Raw genomic sequence first — 22144 nt, forward strand, 5'->3', positions numbered from 1 at the left:
TTAAACTTTAAATTCATTTATTTCTACTTATTTTAGCATTGAATGTACACAGTTCTTGAAATAATTAATAAAATTTTAAATGCAGGTTTAGTTCACTTTCTGCACTGGTTGTATAAAAATTATTCATGGGCTATATCCGGCCTGCAGGCTGTAGGTTGGACACCACTGCTTTAGAGGATATTAGTTGATATACTGACCATGTAAAAGAAAGTATAATTAAGCTCATAAGTATTTGACTATGGAGGGAGGAGGGATCTCTTATCGGTCTGCTATTGGAGGGAGATGATTGTTATTACATCTCCACCCATGCCAATTGTAAATACAGTGGGGTCCCAACATCCAATGGTAAATCTTTCTACAAAACCCACTGTATGTTGAAAATATTGTAAGCTGGAACCAATAATATTCCAATAATACATCGATTTCCTTTAATTCGTTCCAACACCCTGACGAGCAACAACTTTTTAGATTAAAAATGAGTGTTTTATATAGATTATTTAATAAATAGTTATAAAACATTTTAAAATAAAAAAACAAACAATAAATTAGCATTTACCTTAAAGGTCTCCACCCTTATGCATCAATGTGTAATCATCACTAACTTTAGCACTCTTTAGAGTGTTCTTTTGTTTAACTATTGTAGAAATGGTCAATCGAGGGAAACAATATTCATGCACTAATGCACTAATTTTCACTCCATGTTTTTTTTAACATCTCCTGCTTCACTTCAATGAAAATTTTATTCTTAACTTTAGGAGCCATGGTTATTAATTTCAATTTATTTAATTAATAAATTCAAAAATAACCACAATTAAATTGTAATTTCCAAAATTGTACTCTGTTTAAATGAACAACTTTATCAAACAGAAGGTAAACAAAGAATAGCAATGCCCATTATGTGTTTCAAAACAAAGCAAGAATGTTGTGCTGAACAATAGCAAAGGCACTGATTAGTTGAGAACAATTATATGAAAATGTACTAGTGACATTTCACACCCTGGTTGGCCAAGACTCCACCAATGCATCATTCCCAGCTGTATTGGAGAGCCATTGGTTCCTGCAAATGTTATCGGTCCTTTAAAATGATTGCCTTATGGAAGGTAAATCGCTTCCTCAGAATATCAGACATCGATGTTAACAGAAGGCAAGGCCCTGCTGTATATTTTCCCCTTACTAAAAAATCAAATGTCAATGCCCGTATCTGTTATATGGTAAATGAAATCTAGAGCAAATATAACATAAGGAGCACTCAAAAATTTATCTACCTTCTTAATAAAGAAGCATAGCATAATTCCCCCCCCCTCTAATATACACTGAGGTTTTACATTAGAAATACTTACCTAATACTTCGGGGACAGAGAATTGACTATCATGTTCCTTAAACAAGTTAGCAACCTGTCAGGACTTGTGACATGGCACATTTTCTTATTGTATACACTGGAGTTGTCTGGATATACTGTCATCATGAAGAGGCATACTTGTTTAGTGATAATAGAAAGGCAGGCATTCCTATCAAGCTGTTCTGTTGATTAATGGTAGAATCAGTTGACCCAAGGCATGCCACATAATCAGTTGTCAAACCATAATACCCCTGCCTACAGTCTGCCGAACACTAACAGTGCATCTAGGCCATGGCCTCATGTTGCTTTTTCCAAATACAGATATGCCCATCAGCTTGACAGAGTTGAAAATGGGATTCGTCAGACCATGAGACAGATTTCCATATGTCAGTCATCCAGTGTCGGTGCTGATGTGCCCATTCAAGGCACAATCTTTGTCTCATAGTGAGCATGGGTACCAATGGCGGCCATCAACTGCCATAGTCTGTACAAGCTAATGCCCAGCACAGTCCAAGTGGATATTGGTCTTGCTATTCCTACATTGCATTGAGTGGTTAATGGGGCCGCTGTGCTGTGTTATAAGATGCATATCACTCACCACATGTGGCTACCCCACCTTTGGCTGTTTGTTTGACTGCTGTTGAGCCGGTGCCTCCGTAGCCAGGTGGGCAAGAGCAGCAGTGCATAGCACACGCTTCTTGATCAGACTGGGATTCGAGCCCGTGCCCAACAAAAACGGAGGATGCGGAAAGATCAGGGAATGACCACCACATATCCCCAGAGCAATATGGCCTTAGTTGCTAATGCTCCTAAAAACCAAATAACAAACTGTTGAGCCAATCACGGAATACTCATGATACCAAAGAACAGGTGCACCTATAACCATTTTGGCCGTTTTTGAGATACTGGCACCTGCATGGCTTGCTCCCACAATCATTTAACATTCTAAGTTGGAAAGATCTCAACACTGACCCATTCTTCCTTGCAAACACTCAAAACCTGATCATGTGTGCAAACTACAATTTTATATATCAGCTGTTTCTGACTTTTAGTCTTGCCAGTGTTACAGACCGTCCGTTACTACACAGACAAGTGTTGGTAGTGCAAAGCCAACTCAGTATATATCTCCTTGAGTTCAATACATGTCCTCTATTTTGAAAGCAAAGAAGAAATACCTGAAAAGCTTATTTACAACTTCTTTGAAATCATCATCTCTTGAAGAAGTAAGACACCTCATGTCAATTTCCCTCTTTTCTGTTCCTTTATGATCCCTCTTAAATTTTTGAGAACAGCAGCATAGGCATTTCCAGTGATTGTTTTTTTATGTGGCACATAATCTATCAAAAGAATTCCTTCTATATCCCAAGAAATAGCAAAATATATAAATGATGAGTCCTGAAAATTTTTTAGCAGTGGTGGCCGTCACCATGATGTTTTCATTGCATGTACTCCTTTTTTTTTTTTTCTGATTTCAATGATGATTTCATGTGTCATCACTAGTTACAATTCTTGAAAGAAACGTGGATCTATATCATCCACTGTTCCTGCAAAAGTGTGAGCATCCTTGGGACCTGGCAAGAACTGACTATTCGTGGAAAATAATCAGTATCAACCCCTTCAGAAATATTACATTCCCTGGCAGTTGTAGACACTGCAATACATAAATCTTGCATAATCAAGTCTTCAGTTTTTGGCAAATTTCTGGAGTTGTCACTACAGGTAGTCCCAAGCAGGTATTATCTTCCTTGGATTCTTAACCCCATTCTCAACTACTTAGATCAAAATTTTTATTTGGTATTAGGAAGTGGTATCATTACAATATACAGCTTTCATGCATTCATGATTAACTTTTGTTCCATTTCCTTCATTTGTCAAAAATTTGATGATGACCCAATTCTCTTATTTCAAGACATTCGTGTTTTTGCATTGGGTTGGTTACTTTAAATCTCTTCTGTTTGTTTGTACTTCGCAGTGTTAAGCTGGAACAGCACAAATAATACACATTTATGATAAAATTACATTTTTTGTATATCAAGCATATTTATAGTCAAGAGAAGACCTTATATGAAACAGTCCCCCAAACCCAGCTCTTGATTCAATAATATCACTTATTGAACATGTTAGTTAGGAGGGGATTCAATAAGTAATATGATTGAAACTTAAACATCACTAATGGCACAAGAATGACCTTTCACTAAATGTAGGCAGTAATGTGTCAAATCATATGTTAAATCAATGGGTTAAGTTATTAGTCATCCTAAATTCTGTTAAATCAGTATTGCATAGAGCATAATTGTCATATGGAATTAAAATCATTTTATGGTAAATCACAATTTTTGCACTTAGTTCACAGGCTAAAAACCACATTTTTTTAACATTGAAAATTCATGATCTGAAGAATAAGATGTTCATTTGCCTCATAGTATTTCATTATCGCATTTTAGAGTTTTTTGGGTTTTTTTTACGTCCATGATCAAGGTATTGCTTAAAATCTGATTTTTAGCTGCAAATTTTAAAAAATTCTAAAATTCTGAAAGATTTGGTGGGATTGTTATTACAGACAGAATTTAGTCTACAGTGGTAAATTATAATTAAAAAAATAAAGAAGTGTAAATGAGATTGTTAGTTTTCCCTTTTCTTGATTTTCATTATTTTATTTTCTTCTTCTAGAGACATACCACTGCCATTCAACAGTCGAGGAAGCCCAACCTTTAGCTCTTCCTCTGAAAGCAAGAGTAAGATAATCATCGAAAAGAGAGATGAAACTGTTGTCAGTACTGTCCAATCTATTTTAACAGTGCAGCCTTCTACGGACACAGCCTTAGTATTAGTAACACCAACTACAACTGTGACTACTGCTACTTCTGTTCCTAGTGCTGTTACTGTTACTACCAGTTCTACTACTACAACTCCTACTCCTGCACCTACTACTGCTACAACTGCCGCCGCCATCACCACCACCACTGCCGTTGCTACTAGTACTATCACCACTACCACTACTGTTGCTAATAGTACTCCTACTGTTGTGATTACACCTACTGCTGCTTCCAATAATAATAATAATAATAATAATACTGCTGCTGGAACTACTGTCCATTCAACTACTACTGCTGGAACTACTGTCCATTCAACTACTGCTACTACTTCAACTGCTTCTGTTACTGTTGCCACTGATGTTGTTAATACTGCTGTTTCCAGTGCTGTTACTACTGTCACCACCACTGCTGCTGCTGTTGCTTCCATGACTGCAACTGTTGTTATTACTGCAGCATCTACTACCACCACAACTACTGCTACTACTACCACCAGCACCACCACCACTACTGTTGCCACCTCTGCTAATACTTCTATCCCTTCTACTGTTATTGCTACTCCTACTAATGCTGTCACAAACACTGCTAGTAGTTCTGTAATTACTCCTGCAGTAATTACAACTGTTACTACAGCAACGACCAGCACCAGTACTACTATTATGCCAATGCCAACTGCTGCTATTACCACTGCTGCTGTATCTGCAATCATCACTACCATGGCTGCCCTTAACCACTCAACCCAGAATCAGGCACCATCTCAAGTAGCACTCCCTGAATCCAAGGTAAATCAATTGCTATTATTATATAAATTATGAAATACATGAAAGTGAATTGAATGCTTAAAATAACAGAGAACAAAAATAAAATAAAATATGGTCACAATTTCTGTCTTATATATTATAGTGCAGTAAGCATTTATCATCTGATTGGGCGAGGGCATCTTAGTACGCAGGCATAAAATTATGATAAAAAGATGCTTCACTGCATAGCTGAAGGAAAGCATTTAATGGTGCTTTGGGAATTAATTAAGCTGAGAGAAAACTGAATTACTTTAAAGTTACAGTAGTCCACGCATTGCAAACCCACTGTCGGGGAGAGAGTATTTTCTCATTTGGGAAAGTTAAAGAATATATTCAGTTAATTTACATGAAAAGAAATGCTGCTCAATGCACTACTGAACTGGACTCTTCTGCTCGATTGTTAACTGTACAGAGAAACTGGTGGCTCTCTAATTTTGTCCCCGACAAGTTTTTTCCTCTAAACTCTCTGCCCTGTGGCCACCTTGGGAGGTAAACCCAATCTGTTTACACTGCATAGTAAACTACACTGTGCTACCACTTTATTAGGTACACCAACCTAGTAGCATGTTGAGCCTCCTTTAGCCTTCAGAACAGCCTGAATTCGTCTAGGCATGGATTGAACAAGATGCTGAAAATGTACAGGAATGGAGTACCATGCAGACATGAGTGTGTCACGCAGTTCATTGAGATTTGAAGGAGGTGTAGGCCTGCAGCGAACAGCTATTTCCAACTCATCCCAAAGATGTTCAATAGGATTGAGATCTGGGGACTGAGCGGGCCACTGCAGCAAAGAAAAGTCATTGTCATGTTCCTGGAACCATTCCATAGTGATTTGGGCTTTGTGCGCCAGCACATTATCCTGCTGGAAGTAACCATTTGACTGAGGATAAACTGTCAACACGAACGGATCCCTATCTCTTCCATCATGCAGTATGATTGATGATTTTTGAGGTTATGATGAATGTCGTGTCGAGATCCAATATTCCTTACATTTCGAGGGTACAGCTCTAAAACGGTGTTCGCAGGCCGGCCGCTAGTTAGTACACCGGACTGAACCTATTGGTAACTCTCTAGGAAGCTTCCGGATCAGCTAGTGTATAATCTTGCTACCTCTACTCTCAGATAGTGACTGGAGGGAGTCCGAGTAGTGTGTATGCGGGGAGCATTGTCGAGGCCACGTTATGTCAAGGATCTGGGTATATTCTTACCACATGTACGCCATATCCAAAAATTTCATTACTTCATACAGCATGTCCCACCCACTTTTTCTTACTATTGAATACACCATGAATTGTCAAAATAATAGAGCAAGCTTATCTGCGAAAAGATCTAAACCTCCCAAGGACTTCCTAATTCATTTCACAAATATACGTGGTCTCAATTCTAATCTCAACGATGTCCATTTCCACTTGCAGTCTTCCAAACCCCATGTACTTTTTCTGACTGAATCTCAGTTATCAGTTGATTCAACTACTGCTCATCTCAGATGTCCAAATTATTTGCTGTATGATTCCTTTCGCCTCAAAGGTGGTACTTGTGCATATGTCCGTTCTGATATTCCCTGTCAGAGACTTGGAAATTTGGAATCTCCTCTCTTTGATCTTCTCTGGCTTAAAATCTCTCTACCTCATTGTGTCAAATTCATCTGTTGTCTCTACCGTTCTCCCAACTCCACTAATCACTTGGAGCTCTTTGACTTCCTCTCTTTGCAACTTGACTTTCTCCAGTCCAACTTTCCTAACAGTGAGGTAATTTTCCTTGGTGATTTTAACGTTCACAACTCCAGCTGGCTTCCATTTTCTAGTCACACCGACCCAGCAGGTCGAGATGCCGAGGCTTTTGCAATTACTAATGACCTAGCACAGATTGTTCATTTACCTACAAGAATACCGGACAATCCTAATCATACAGCCAATACGCTTGATCTTTTTCTCACAAACAACCCTTCTAAGTACACGGTCGAAGTGAGAGGTCCTTTAGGCACTTCAGATCACAACTTGGTGATTGTCTCTTCTCCAATGGAACCTTTATCTCATGGCTATTCCCAACCTCGTATTGTTTGGCATTACAAGAATGCAAAATGGGATGACCTGCGAGACTTCTTTTCTTCTTTTCCTTGGTCGGATTACTGTTTCAAAACTTCTGATGTCAACATTTGCTCAGATCGTTTCAGTGAAATTATTCTTGCAGGAATGGAATCCTTTATCCCACACTCCACTTTAAAATCTCGTCCTTTATCTAAACCTTGGTTTTCCAATAAATGTGCTAAGGCTGTCCAAGAGAAGAACATTGCATATCGTAATTGGCTTGTTTCTAATTCTTCAGTTTCATTTTCTGCCTACACCAAAGCTCGCAACAATTGTAAAGCAGTTATTAATCAGTCCAAACTAGAGTTTGAACAGGCTAAGAGTAGAAAACTTGCTTCTTGCCCTAATGGTAGCCAAGCATTCTGGTCTCTTGCCAAAGCTATTGGCCGCAACTTTTGCCCATCTCTGCTCCCACCTCTGTCCAAACCAGATGGTTCTGTTGTCACTTCAGCCAAGGATAAAGCTGACCTGCTAGCATCCCATTTTTCTTCGAGCTCATGTATTAATGATCTTGGTAAAACACCTCCCACCATTCCTAACACGCTCCATTCAATGCCTCCTGTGGTCTTCCGTCAAAAGGATATCAGAAGGATTTTGATGAATCTTGATGCTAAGAAAGCTCCAGGTCCTGATGGTATTTCTCCACTTGTTCTCAAAACCTGTGCTCCTGAACTTACTCCTATTCTTTGCCGCCTTTTTTCACTTTCTTATTCCAAAGGTGTTTTTCCTTCTGCTTGGAAATTTGCTCATATCCAGCCAGTTCCTAAAAAGGGTGACAAATCCCTCCCATCCAATTATCGTCCCATTGCAATTACTTCTACTCTTTCTAAAGTAATGGAGAAATCAATTAACCGCCAACTCTTAAACTACCTAGAAACCTTCCGTGTGATCAACGATCACCAGTATGGATTCCGTCAGTGTCGATCCACTGGTGATATTCTGGCTTATGTTACCCATTTATGGACTAATTCAATGGAAAGGTTCGGTGAAACACAAGTAGTTGCTCTTGACATCTCAAAGGCTTTTGATCGTGTTTGGCATAAAGGTCTTCTAAACAAGCTTCCATCTTATGATTTGCCAACTGTTTTTAGTAATTGGTTATCCAGTTTTCTCTCTGATCGCTCACTGAGGGTGATGGTAGATGGCTCTCTGTCTTCTAACTTCTCCACTAATGCTGGTGTCCCCCAAGGTTCAGTTCTGTCCCCCACTCTTTTCCTCTTGTATATCAATGACCTTCTTCCACTGACTGGAAATCCTATCCATAGTTTTGCCGATGATAGCACATTGCATTCCACTTTCCATTTTGAGAAACCTTGTCCAGCTCAATCAGCTTCAAGTTCTCGAAAATCTGCTGCCAATTCCTTAAATGCCGATCTTCAGGTAATTCTCCAGTGGGGCAAAGACAACTTAGTTGATTTCAACCCTTCTAAAACTCAATCTTGTCTTATATCTCGCAAAAAGGATTCTTCTGCTCCTATGCTTATCTTTATTGACACTCCGATTTCTAGGCAAAATGATATATCTCTTTTGGGGATTACCCTGACTTCTAATCTCTCTTGGCGCAAGCACATTACAAATATTGCTTCCTCTGCATCTAAAAAACTTGGTTTTCTCTTTCGCTCTCGGCGTTACTTTTCTCCCAAACAGCTGCTCACTCTGTATAAATCGCAAATCCGCCCTGCCATGGAATATTGTTCCCACATCTGGGGTGGTGCCCCCAAAACCTCTCTCAGGCTTCTTGATTCCATTCAGAAGAGGGCAGTTAGGTTAATTAATGATTCATCTCTAACAGAGTCTCTCCACTCGCTTTCTCATAGACGCACTGTTTCTGCTGCATGCCTCTTCTACAGATACTTCCATGGGCACTGTTCTTCTGAATTGGCTTCTATAATTCCCGCTCTCTCTTTCAAAACAGTCCGAACAAGTGCCGCCACCAGCCAACATCCATTTACTGTCCAACTTCAAACCCACAGAACCAACTTTTCGTCTTCTTCATTTATTCATTCAACTGCCGTTTTCTGGAACAACCTTCCTTCATACGTATTTCCTGAAAATTACAATCTACAGAAGTTCAAGTCCAATATCAACAAATATCTTCTTTCGTCTTCTCAACCTCCAACCCAAGCACGGTACTAAGTACTATAGGTTATAATACCTCTCGTGTTTGGGGTTCTCATAAAAAAAAAAAAAAAAAAGGTACAGTGTGGCATTCGGACGTGAATCTATGGGTATCAATGGACCCAACATGTGCCAAGAAAACATTCCCCACATCATAACACTTCCCCCACCTCCTTGCACAGTAGTCGTCAGACATGATGGGTCCATGGATTCACGTTGTTTTCGCCACATTCTGAGCCTTCCATCAATATGATGCACCAGGAACTTCGACTTGCCAGACCAAGCAACTGTTTTCCAATCCTTGATAGTCCAGTGCAGGTGTTGCTGTGCCCACAGGAGGCATGTTCTCTTGTTCTTCATTGATAACAAAGGTACATGATGTGTCTGTCGGCTGTTGTAGCCCATTTGCGACAAAGTGCGACTAGTGGTCTGTTGCGATATTTTGTTCTGCGCACCAAGGTTGTATTCTGACATGATGTGCAACGTTGTGGCCCATCTGTTTGCTTGCACAATTCTAGCCATCCTCCCCTGACCTCTCTCATCAACGTGCGATTTTCTTCCACAGGAGTTCCGTTGAGAGGATGTTTTCTGTTCGTTGCATCATTCTTGATACATGCTTGAGAAACTGTGGTACGTGACAAGTTCAGGAGAACTGCCGTTTCAGAGATGCTTTGGCCAGAACGTCTTGCACCTACTACCATGCCACATTTGGAGTCCATTAGATCACTCCCTTTTCCCATTCTTGCTATGGTTTGTACACTTAACTGATACTAGAAAGGTTGTTCTGCTGTATTTATATCCACAACTGTGGTCATGTGACTTGCAACGTTGTGGGACAAACCATTTGGGTGCACAGCAGGGATGTACCTAGCAAGTGGCAGCACAGTGTATGTCTGTGTATATTACAACCCACCAGTTTTTCCCATCTTGAATCACCATTAGTCTCCCAAGACCTTATATGAAACAGAGTCCCCCAACACAGCTCTTGATTCCTGAAGGACCCTAAAGAATTTTATATTTATGGCTATACATTTATATTTACATTTATAAATTTATTTTTCAACAGCATCCAACTATTTTGATCACCTGAAATAAATAATTCAGTCTTCTTATATTTATCATCACTAATTTCAGATAAATCTATATTTAAAGAGTTAATTTAAAGCATATCATGGTGAATTAATTTTCAAAAGCTACTTGGTATATTGAATTATTTTGCTTAGTTTTTAGACTGGAGGGACTTCACTTGAATTCTCCATTTAATGATTAACTAGATATCAGAAGCATCTGTATTTTTTGTTTAGGATGCTGGTACTGTATAAACTGTGATTTCCATTTGATGATTGCACTGATTTATAATTAAACAGTTCATTAAGAAAAGGTTGGCCACTAGCCGAGGAATGACCCGGTTTAGCATGCACTTAAGTATCCAGTATCATCCTCACAGAGTTTTTGTATGTATATGAATAACAGTATTACCTTAGAGCAGAAATTAATGAATGAATATATTGGTGAATATCAAGATTGTTGTTTTTATGTTGAATGTGAATAAGCCTATCTTATTTTCCAAAAAATATTTAAAAACTGTATTTTGTAACTTCCTAATGTGAAACAAATTGTTTTGTTCCAGATTAAAATTAATCTGTGTTTTGATACACATTTTATTATGCAATACTTTAATTGCAAGTGGTGTAAAATAATATTTCTCTTTTTTCTTTTTTTTTAAATTAAATGTTGATCTTGTAAGATTTATTTTTAAATTAAAAAAAACATTAAATAATCACTACTTTTGATATCATATTGCCTGTTTGGCCCAGGTGGAATCCTGCATCTTATTTTGGGAATGGATCTTTCTATATCTGAAACCCAGCTATATTCATCATATTGATTGATTGATGTTTTTTTCAAGCACTCCTTTATTCAGGAAGAGCACCTCCCCTTTTATCTTCTTATAGGTCTATTACTCGTTTTATAGTTCTTGTCAGGCCATTAAATACATTTTCACTTCTTTCTTTTGTAGCTTATTATTTAATAAGTACCATGGTTTCACCATTGAGTCACTCAGTGATTATGAGCTTATTGAATTTTGAGTTCAGTATCAAAAAGTCTTTAGTCTGTTATTTCCTCTGATTTGTCAAAAGCCTCTGACTCCATTTGCATTAATTTTCACTTCACTGACTTTGAAATTACTTTTTATCCAAGTTCCACTAAGGGAAGATGGTTTTCAGTTCATTATCCATTAGAACAGGTGATCTACAAGCAAAAGACCTGCCAACCCCCTCCAGTCTAGGCTGGATTGTGGGCATCCCATCAAAGTAATATAAGAGAAGCCCCCCCCATAAATAGGGGTAGGAATCAGGAGAGACTTCCTTCATTTGCCACACAGTGACTTCTACACAGTGAAATAATGTGGATATGGAGGAGACCCCAGCACCTCTGCTTAGGCAAAGGATACAACAATGAAAATAATAATAATAAAATTTAAAAAAAAAACTGGCTTTTGGCTCTTCCTGAATGACTTGTTTTTAGAGATCTTGAAATATGTTTCTTGTCTCATCCACGCAGATGACTAAAATCCAAAGAAATTTGAGTAAGTGCAAAATTGGGAAGAACTAAAGGCTTTCTTGGCTTGAGAAAAATCTTATGTATTCAGTGCGAAAAGTATGGTTGCTGTGTTCATAATGTCCACAAGTTATTTATATTCTCTGCAGAATGCAAATTATGCTTTCTAGCTCTTCAAAGAGTCCCTGTGGTGGAAGTCCTTGGTGGTTCTTTTGATAGAATCAGTAAACACTCCTCATATAACAAGAGTTAACAAATTAGTTTCTTCAGGACTGGGTTTTATGAACTAAAATCTCAGAGACTTTACTGATTTTGAGTTTTTTTTTTTTTTTTTTTTTTTTTCTTTCAGCTCATAAATCTTTTATATTCCCACTTCTTGACAATGTTTGTCTTATGTGGTTTCCATATTAGCATTAGCAGAGGCATATGATGCAAGAAAGCAAGCTTATGCAGCATCAGCCAAAAAAAAAAAAAAACCAGCTTCCATTTCACCCCTCCACTCGTTCCAAATACCTATCCAGCTCAGCCTTAAATTTATTTTGGCTATCAACTTCTACAACAAAAGATGGAAGTCTGTTCCACCAATCAACTACCCGCTGACTAAAGGCAAACTTCCACACATCTATCCTACAACTGTCTTTCCTCCATTTGAATTTATGCTCTCTCAGGTGATTATTCTGAGCAAGAGGGAAAATCCCATCAGCATTGAGCCTGCTCAAACCATTCAAGGCTTTATACATCACAATCAGATCACCTCCCAGGTGCCTAGTCTCCAGACACTGTAATCTGCAAAACTTGAGCCTTCCTTCGTAAGAGCAATCCTTTGTTCCATTCACTAGTCTTGTTGCCCTTCTCCGTACTCGTTCAAACAGCTCTACATCCTTCTTAAAATGAGGCATCCAGACCTGTATACAGTACTCAAGGTGTGGCCTAATCATTGCCTTATACAAGGGGATAATCACCTCCTTATCCCTGCTAGAAAAATTCCTGTATATCATTGACAAGACATCATGAGCTATTCTTGCAGACTGTCTGCACTGCTCGGAAAACTTCATATCTGCCTGCACAATTGCCCCCAGATCCTTTTCATTCTCTACCACTGTCAGTGTAGTGCCACACAGTTGATATGTTACTCTGGGGTTACTGCTTCCCATACGTAGTACTTTACATTTGTCAATGTTAAACTTCATTTGCCACCTCTCAGCCCATCTGCTAAACTTTTCTAGATCCTGTTGCAGCAGCGTACTGTCATTAGTGTCATTAAAAACCCTGCCAACCTTCATATCATCTGCGAACTTGGGCATTAAGCTTGATATACCATCATCAATGTCATTTATAAATACAGAAAACAACAATGGACCCAACACAGAACCCTGAGGGACTCCACTAATAACATTAGTCCACGAAAAGCAGTGTCCATTGATTACCACTCTGTCTTCTCCCACTCAACCATCCCTTTATCCATAGCAGCAAATTTGCCTCTAATGCTGCACTGCTGCAATCTGTGCAGCGCAGCAGTCTTCCATGTGCAACAGTATCAAAAGCCTTTCTAAGATCCAAATATGTGATATCAAAGTTATTCCCCGCATCATAGTATCCAATCAAATTGGTCAGACAAGACTTCCCCTTAACAAAACCATGCTGTGTCCGAGCTATAACCTGAAGTCTTGTCTAGATGATCCTGCAGTGCTTCTTTAACCAGTGCCTCCATTAATTTTCCTGGAACAGAAGTTAAACTAACTGGTCTATAATTACTTGTGTCGCCCTTTGATCCTCTTTTGTGAATTGGGGTCACATTTTCACATCTCCAGTCCATGGGTACCTCCCCTTAGTCCAAGGAAGCTCTCATAATTATGGCTAAGGGTTTGCTTACTTCCTTTGCTGCCTCCTCTAATATAACTGGATAGATTCCATCTACCACAGGTGCCTTTCTTGTGTTTTTCTTTAACAATTTCTCCTCCACTTTCCTCTCATTATTACAAAACCATCTAACTCACCGTCAGAGTTTAATTTACCTCTGGCATTTCCTTCCCTGAGTGACTCCTCATGTGTGAATGTAAATGCAAAATACTTTTAGTTTGTTAGTCACCGGAGCAGGATCATCAACAGTTGACCCATCGATATCAAGTGGACCAATCTGATTCATCCCTTTCCTTCTTGAGTTTACGTAGGTAAAGAATTCTTTGCTGTGTTTCTTTGTGTCCTTTGCCAAACATTTCTCATAAATTGCCTTTTTTATCTATCATGGGCTTCCATGTCAGCCATCAGTTTATGTATCCCATGCATTTTTCTTCTCTGCCACATGTCTCATTAGTTTATCTGACATCCATTTAGGCTTAAACCTTGAACAATATTTCTTAGTTAGTATGTAAAGCCTAGTAGCTTCCAAGATGAATTCTTTGAATGCCTCCCATTTTGAATTTACTGTTGGTAACATTATCAGTTGGTCCCACCGTATAGAATTTAAATACTGTCTCAGACCTCCGTAGTCGCCTTTATGAAAGCAAAAACCCTTCCCTTTACCCCTGATGGTAGTTACCTCTTTGAGTAAATCCCACTTCAGCACACTATGATCACTTCCACCTAGTGGTTCCTTTATCTGCAGATTCTTAATGCATGAAGAATCACTACTGATAATCAGATCAAGAGTATTACTCCCTCTAATTGCCTCCTGAACATGCTGATGTAGAAAACAATCATCCAGTGAATCCACAAACGCCTTGCTAGTGTGTGAATGACCAACCTACAAATTCCAGTCAATATCTGTGAAATTAAAATCCTCCATTATAAGACACTGATTTACTAGCCCACTCTATTTCCCTGTACAGTTTTTTATTATACTCCTCAGAGTCATTAGGCCTATAACTCCTACTATCAATGTTGATCCCCCCAATGCCTATATCACACCAAACTGACTCGACACTGCACTGTCCAGTGATGTCAACTGGCTGCACTTACTTGGATTTTGTGTTTCTTAACTAATAGCATAACCCCTGCTCCCTCCCTATCCTGTCTATTCTTCGTGTACACATTGTACTCCCCAAATTCCAGTTCTGCTTTCCTTATATCTGTGTGATACCACGTCTCTGATATCCCAACAATATCTGCCTTTGATGTTTTGACCAACACCTCAGATTCATCAAATTTATTTACCAAACTCCTAGCATTGGTATATATGCAAGTATACATGCACCTGTTCCTATTCTTAACTACCCTAACACAATCCATGTGTTTACTTGTACTGCAATGACTCCCAGCAGTCTCTGAAATACCCTTCATCTTGTTTTCCAGGCTGCTGCTCATTCCAATAGAAGCAGTGCAAGAATCACTCTCTCTTCTGCCAGCGGCTACTGTTAATCTATTAGTTCATGTTTCCCCCCAAGCTAACAGTTTTCCGGCCCACCTAACACTGCCTCGATAGCATCAGCAAATATTCTTGCACCCTTTATATTTAAGTGTATCCCATCCCTGTAGAAACAGTCTCTCCTGTTGACAAGCACAGACCAGGCTGAGAAAAATTCTACTCCTTGAATCTTGCACAATTTCTCCAGGGCCGAATTGATCGACAAGGCTGTCATCATATACTACCTCCTATCGTGTCTGGGGAGAATTGCACACACTTTCAAATTCATCCCTAATTCATGGCTTTTTTTCAACAGTGACCTGTACTTGTTAAGTAATTATGCTGGTCTCCTTCTCTTAAAATCATTAGTGCCAACGTGTACAACAATAATATCACCTTTTGTGTCCTTAAAAGATGATATCTGCTCTACAACATCATCAACCTTTGCCCCCGGCAGACATACCCTGGTCCTGTTCCACCTATCCTTTTTACACAATATGTTCCCTGTTTCCCTGACAATAGTCACCAACAATTACTAGTTCCTGTGGGATCAGTGCATTCTGCCTTGGGTGTTGCCGCTGTGGTGTGTGATGATCAAGTGCCAGCTCTGCCTTTGATGTGGGCAGCTGAGAGCTTGATGGGCCCCTGAATTTATATCCTTTGAGAGCATCCACCCTGTCATTCAAGCTCTCATATAGGCCCATAATGCTGAGTTGTTGCCTGATTTCCTACACTCCTTACATTGCGCACACACAAAGACAATATCATGTCCCCTTGGCAATATCATGTCCCATTCCTGATTGCTCACAAACATCAAACAAGCAGTGCATTTTAAAAAGCTGTGATTCAGAGGGCAATTGCCCCCCTCAGTTTTCCCCTGAGCCACAGCACTCCCATTAGTTTAAACCTTTTGCTTTGCTGCTCTTGTCTGATCATGATTTCGATTCAATTTCAGTACAAAATTATAACCCTAAACTTGTATCCCAATGCAGTTATAACACTATATATATATATATAAATGTTACAAATGAAAGTAAAATGAAATAAAAGTAAATATAGGTGAAGTTATTAATCACAAAATGCCAGGCCTAGTTGAAGAAAATAAGAGAAAAAGAATGTTAAGAACCTAAAAAAAAAAAAAAAAAAAAAAAAAAAATCATTAATTAGAATTAAGGTTGAATTAATGCTGAATTAACAGGCTAATCATATGTACAAAAGCTGAAAGAAAAAGAGGGGAGTGTAATAGAGATAAAAATTATAAAATTAAATTCAAAAATAAAAATTAAAGAATTAAAAAAATTTTAAAAATTAAAAATTGGTACATAGATCAGGTATTTCATCAGGGGGCTACACCTGATCATGTACCAAACACTGTGTTTCTATGCAAACTCATGTTGATGGAGAAGCTATTAAAATGAAATAGATATGAAAAAAAAAAAAAATAAATAAATAAATAAAATTTTAATCTCCAGAAACATGAGTAAGGTAGCCCCAACGCAGTGTGTTTAGATTAATAAATTGAGTCGATAGTATGTAAGAACGCAAACGCAGTGTGTTTAGATTAATAGATTGAATAGGAAAGTATGTAAGAACACAGTGTGTTTAAGTCGAAAGTATGTAAATTAAAAGTATGTAAAAATAAAATAATAATAAATAAATGATAAATAACAAGGTAGCGGTATAGAAAAAGGAAGCAATGCAAGTTAAGGGAGGGAAAAGAAGTTAAAAATATAGAGGCGAAGATAGTAAGAATAAGAAAAGTGAGGATGTCCAAATCACCCTAGTATTACACTAATAGTTCAACGGACGGAAAAACGAAGAACAGAAAGTAGAAAGATGTAAAGAGAAGGAAAAGAGTTTAAAGGATACTAGGCAAGCCGGGTGTGTAAGTACCCAACCTCATAGAGAGAGCCTTGGCTGTGAGAGTGTTAGTAGAAATGGAAATTAATACCGCTAGCTTGTAGTGTATATTTTGAGTGATAGATATATGAAATATATGATATAAAATATGAAAAGGAGAAAAATTAAATACCTATGATACTTGGCAGAAACAAGTTGGGTGGAATGTGCTATCTAGTACGGGATATATCGTATCATATAACAATGGTGGCAAGTTACGAACGGTAAATCTACGGACACTTACGTATTCTTTAACTTCCAAAATCTCGCTATCTAAATTAAGAATAAACCAAGGATCTTGACCAGGTTTATAAGCTACTTATAGAAAATAATTAAATATAGCAATTAAGTCAATAAAGTGGCTAAATATAGCTAAAAACTTCACATTCGCCGGATCTGCAAAACTTGTAAAACACGTGGATTATATACCCTTACTGATAGTAAGTAATAACCTACAAAGTCTCTATTGAAGTTAAAAATTAAACAAGTATCATAACTAGGAATATAAAGCTACTCTAGAAAATAAATTAATATGCCAATTTAAGTTAATAAAACAGAAAATATTTTAAAAAACTTCTCTATTATCCAGAGCTGTAAAAATTTCGCCTGACCAAGGCTACACTCGTTTCCAAACCTTTATTATAAGGTTTATATTAAATTTTTAGAAAAAATGAAAAGAAATTCCTTAATTTCTGTGTTATAAATTACATAAGTCATCACTTGGCCAGTTATAATGTTGGTGTGAATCTTTTGGCCACTAAAATATAATGGAATTATTTTTGAGTCAACTAATTCTAGGCAATATTCATTGCCCTCTGCTTTTAAACAATGGTTTCTTTTTCTGCCTTCCTAGAATAACTAAATATCAAATCCTGTTGAGGCAATCTTGCCCCAGAACAAGTTATTTCTACTATCGGTTTTAATTGGATCAGTTGACGCCCACCTATAGACTCATTTTCAAACTAAATTTTTTTAAAGGAAAATTTAATCTTAATGGTCCGTAATGGTAATCATAAGTAACAGTGGATCCTGCTTTTTTGCTTTTGTGTTTTGTTTTGTTATCAACTTTGTAACTTTTTAAATTTTTTTATTTGTATTTACATATACATATAACTAATTAATTACATATTCTGTATTACAATTGTTTTTTATTTGAATATAATTCAGGATAAATACATGCCAAGGAGCTTTCTTGCTCTCTCATTGTTAAATAAATTCATTGTGCAATTTCACAATTCATTTGGAAGAAATCTTTCAGGAACTGTTCAGGCTGAATGACATGCATTTTAAAAGTTTTCCAGATTTCCATTTCTAAGAGTTTGTAAGATATATGTTATGATTACTTAACCTACATTATACCCATTCTCAGATTATCAGAACTAATTTTAATTTGTATGTGACCTGAGACAGGAATTTTTAAGAAATGAAAACAGACAGCATGCCATTCATAGTATGCAGTTTACATCCAGCTGTGATTAATAAAGTAAATAAATAAAAATAAATGCTAAGAAATTTAAGACTTCAGATAAAGCTCAAAAGCAAGTTATCTAGTTACTTGTTTTTGAGAAAAACAGTTTAATTATGAACTGAGTGAACCTTCCTAATGAATTGCATAATCAGTGTGGTACAAGAGAAAAAAAAGTCAGTGTGGTACAAGGGAAAAAAAAGTCAGTGTGATACAAGGAAAATTTGATGTCATCTGAAGGTAAAGTAAGTAACAATGTCTATCCTTAGCCTTCATTAATATTGAGCAGTTAAGTAAATTTTTAAAACAGAAAAGAAAAGTTCTTATTCATTTCTGTAATTTTTTTTTTTTTTTTTTTTTTTTTTTTATCAGGAACAGCAGCCCCAACAAAAGTCTGTGGTTCTGGATTTAACACCAGTAGTCAGTGAAAGGTAAAAGAGTTTTCTGATCTTAATTAGATGCACTATTTTTTAAAAAAATAATAATTGATAATACTAATTTTACCTTAAGTACAGCTAGTACAGTACACCAGTTTCAGTATTTAGAAATGAGTATTTTATTTAAAATGATACTGCATAGTTGAGAACAAAAATCTGATTATTCCCTGGAATTAGCTTGCAAGTTAATATCCAGAATTCGGCAAAAAAGAAATGCTAATGCTGAAATTTTGTAATGTTAATTAAATTATGTAGTTAGCCATCCAAAATACTCATTCAGTTTGTCAGCTATTTGAGTGGGATTATCAACCGTCGAACCAACGATATCAAGTGGACCAATCTAATTCATCCCCTTCCTTCTAGAGTTTATATAAGTAAAGGAGTCATTACTATTTTTCTTTGCCAAAGACTTCTCGTAATCGGCCTTCGCTTGTCTAACCTCCTTTTGTGACTTATTTACAGACTAGTTTATACTTTGCATAGTCTTCTGTGTTGCCTGATTATTTATATGTATCCCATGCATTTTTCTTCTCTGTCACAAGTCTCATTAGTTCATCTGACATCCATTTAGATTTAAATCTTAAACAGTATTTCTTAGTTGGAAAAGCCTAGTAGCTTCCAAGATTAATTCCTTGAATGCTTCACGCTTAGAATTTGCTGTCAGTAACATCATCAGTTGGTCCCACTGTATAGGATTTAAAACCTGTCTGAGACCATTGTAGTTATCTTTACGAAAGTAAAAACCCTTCCCTTTACCTCTAATGGTAGTTACATCTTTAAGTAAAACCCACATCAGTACACTGTGATCACTGCCACCTAGTGGTTCTTTTATCTGCAAATTCTTAATGCATGAATAATCACTGCTGATAATCAGATCAAGAGTATTACTTTTGATCTGATTATCAGCAGTGGTTGCCTCTGGTAGCCTCTTGAGCATGCTGCTGTAGAAAACAATCATCCAATAAATTCACGTAAGTCTTGCTAGTGTGCGAAGTGACCAACCCACAAGTTCCAGTCAATATCTGGGCTGTTAAAATCCCCCATTATGAGACATTCTGATTTACTGGCTCACTCTATTTCTCTATATGGTTGTCATTGTGTATATCCAATATCAGTATATTGGATAGTATTAGTAACGGCCGCATGGTGCAAGAAAGCCTATGGCTTATGCTGCACCAGCCAAAAAAAAAAATCTGAACAAAACAATGATAAAAGCAAAAAATAAAAAAATAAATAAAATAAATAACTAAATAATAATAATTAATAAATAAAAAGGAAATCAAACCTATCATCCTATGCACTTCTCTTACCCGAAAGTACTATCCAGATGACCTTTGAATTTCCCCAAACTGTCGGCCTCTACCACCCATGAAGGCAACTTATTCCAGTAATTTATATATTGAACAGAATACATATGCTCATATACTCATTTAGAATTAGAACACACTTTACAAAAATATGCATTGGGCGCCTCCGTAGCCAGGTGGGAAGGAGCAGTAATGCGTATCACATGCTTCTTGATTAGACCGGGGTTCGAGCCTGTCACCACCAAATACGGAAAATGCGGATAGGTCAGGGAATGACCACCGCATATCCCGGAGCAATATGGCCTTAGTTGCTAATGCTCCTAAAAACCAAAACAACAACAACAAAAATATGCATAATAAATAGCATACACACAATATATGTTACTTAGACATGTTTCCCATTCAATGATTTCCTTTTATACTCCAGATTGCTTTCTCGTTTAAGGAACCAACAGTAATCTCCCATCATGGCAGAGTCCCAGTGACCTAGGTATCATTTTTCCATTGCAGATATGTCCTGGTGGAAGTGCTCTCCTTGTTTATTATTGACATCTGCTAAGTTTTCAGGAAAGAAATCCAGATGGGAATGAAGAAATGCATTTTCAATGACCGGCACCCCATGTTCTTGTAGCCAGTTGAAATAATGTAAATAGGCACTATTTACATTAATGCAGATAGGCACTTGCCTATGTTCTTCTGACATTTTGATCTTGTTTTTTAATGTCTGATAAAAATTATACTTTTAATTAATTGAAACCTATTCATCGATTGACTAAATATCTACATGAGTTAGCATAGAAATTTTGACAACAGAAAATAGTAAGAAGGATTTTTTTTTTTTTTTTAGGTGGAATAGTTTCTTACATTATTTAGCTATTCTGATATTTCATATGGTGTGCTCAGATACACGTATAAATAAAACAAGTCTGCAATGTGAGGGGGGGAAAAAAGATGCCAAATGGCATTAATTATGGGATGATCTGTAGATCTTACTATCAAGAAAACTAAATCTGAGTTTACTTTTGTGATTCTCTGTGATAAAAAAGTGTACTCAAGGTCTTCACTTTACTGGGGGGGAAAATACTCGAAAAAATGGTGATATATTAAAATTTCACTTTCTTCAAAATATTAGATTAATAATGCTACCCGACAAAATTTTTTTTTCGTCATACCTCTGGAACGAAAGTTGGTTATTGTGAACAAAATTAATGTCCTAATTATGAAAATATCAATCTTTTACTTCTGTCACGTCTGCATCAAAAGATATACACATTTTTTAAATTCCTTGTTTTTATGCAATATTATTTTCTTTTATACTCCAGATTGCTTTCCCGTTTAAGGAACCAACAGTAATCTCCCATCGTGGCAGAGTCCCAGTGACCTTGGTATCATTTTTCCATTGCCTGGTGGAAGCGCTCTCCTTGTTTATTACTGGCATCTGCTAAGTTTTCAGGAAAGAAATCCAGATGGGAATGAAGGAAATGCATTTTCAATGACATCCGGCACCCCATGTTCTTGTAACATTTCAGCAAGTTTGTCACCATTTGCTCATAGTTCTCTTCTTTTCTCTTTCCGAGGAATCTGTGTACCCCAGCCTTGAAAGATCTCTATGCAGCCAGTTCAACCTCATTCAGGTTTCTTTGAAATTCTTCATCTTTTAGGAGCTTTCTTATTTGAGGACCTATGAAAATTCCTTCCTTCAGTTTTGCATGAGATAAATTTGGAAACATTTTCAGTAAATATGCAAACCCTCTGCTTTCTTTGTCCAGTGCCTTAGTGAAATTCTCAATCAGTCCAGAGGGCGCCTCCATAGCCAGGTGGGCAGGAGCAGCAGTGTGCTTCTTGATTAGACCGTGGTTCAAGCCCGTGACCACCAAATACTTAGGATGCGGAAAGGTCAGGGAATGACCACCGCATATTCCCGGAGCAATATGGCCTTAGTTGCCAATGTTCCTAAAAACCAAATAACAACT

General features: G+C 37.3%; 1 protein-coding gene across 1 annotated transcript in view; it reads left to right on the plus strand.

Annotated features, from left to right (window-relative positions):
• The window catches only part of LOC150088720 (protein HIRA-like), a 375669-nt gene that overhangs the window by 188656 nt on the left and 164869 nt on the right, over positions 1-22144 (plus strand). The window contains exons 16-17 of the mRNA XM_090369626.1: positions 4011-4935; positions 18800-18858. Coding sequence (XP_090225752.1) covers positions 4011-4935; positions 18800-18858 — 984 coding nt within the window. The remainder of the gene's footprint in view (positions 1-4010; positions 4936-18799; positions 18859-22144) is intronic.

The sequence above is a fragment of the Mastigoproctus giganteus genome, chromosome 3, assembly GCF_048544385.1.
Source record: "Mastigoproctus giganteus isolate SK-2022 chromosome 3, ASM4854438v1, whole genome shotgun sequence".
Taxonomy (NCBI): Eukaryota; Metazoa; Arthropoda; class Arachnida; order Uropygi; family Thelyphonidae; genus Mastigoproctus; species Mastigoproctus giganteus.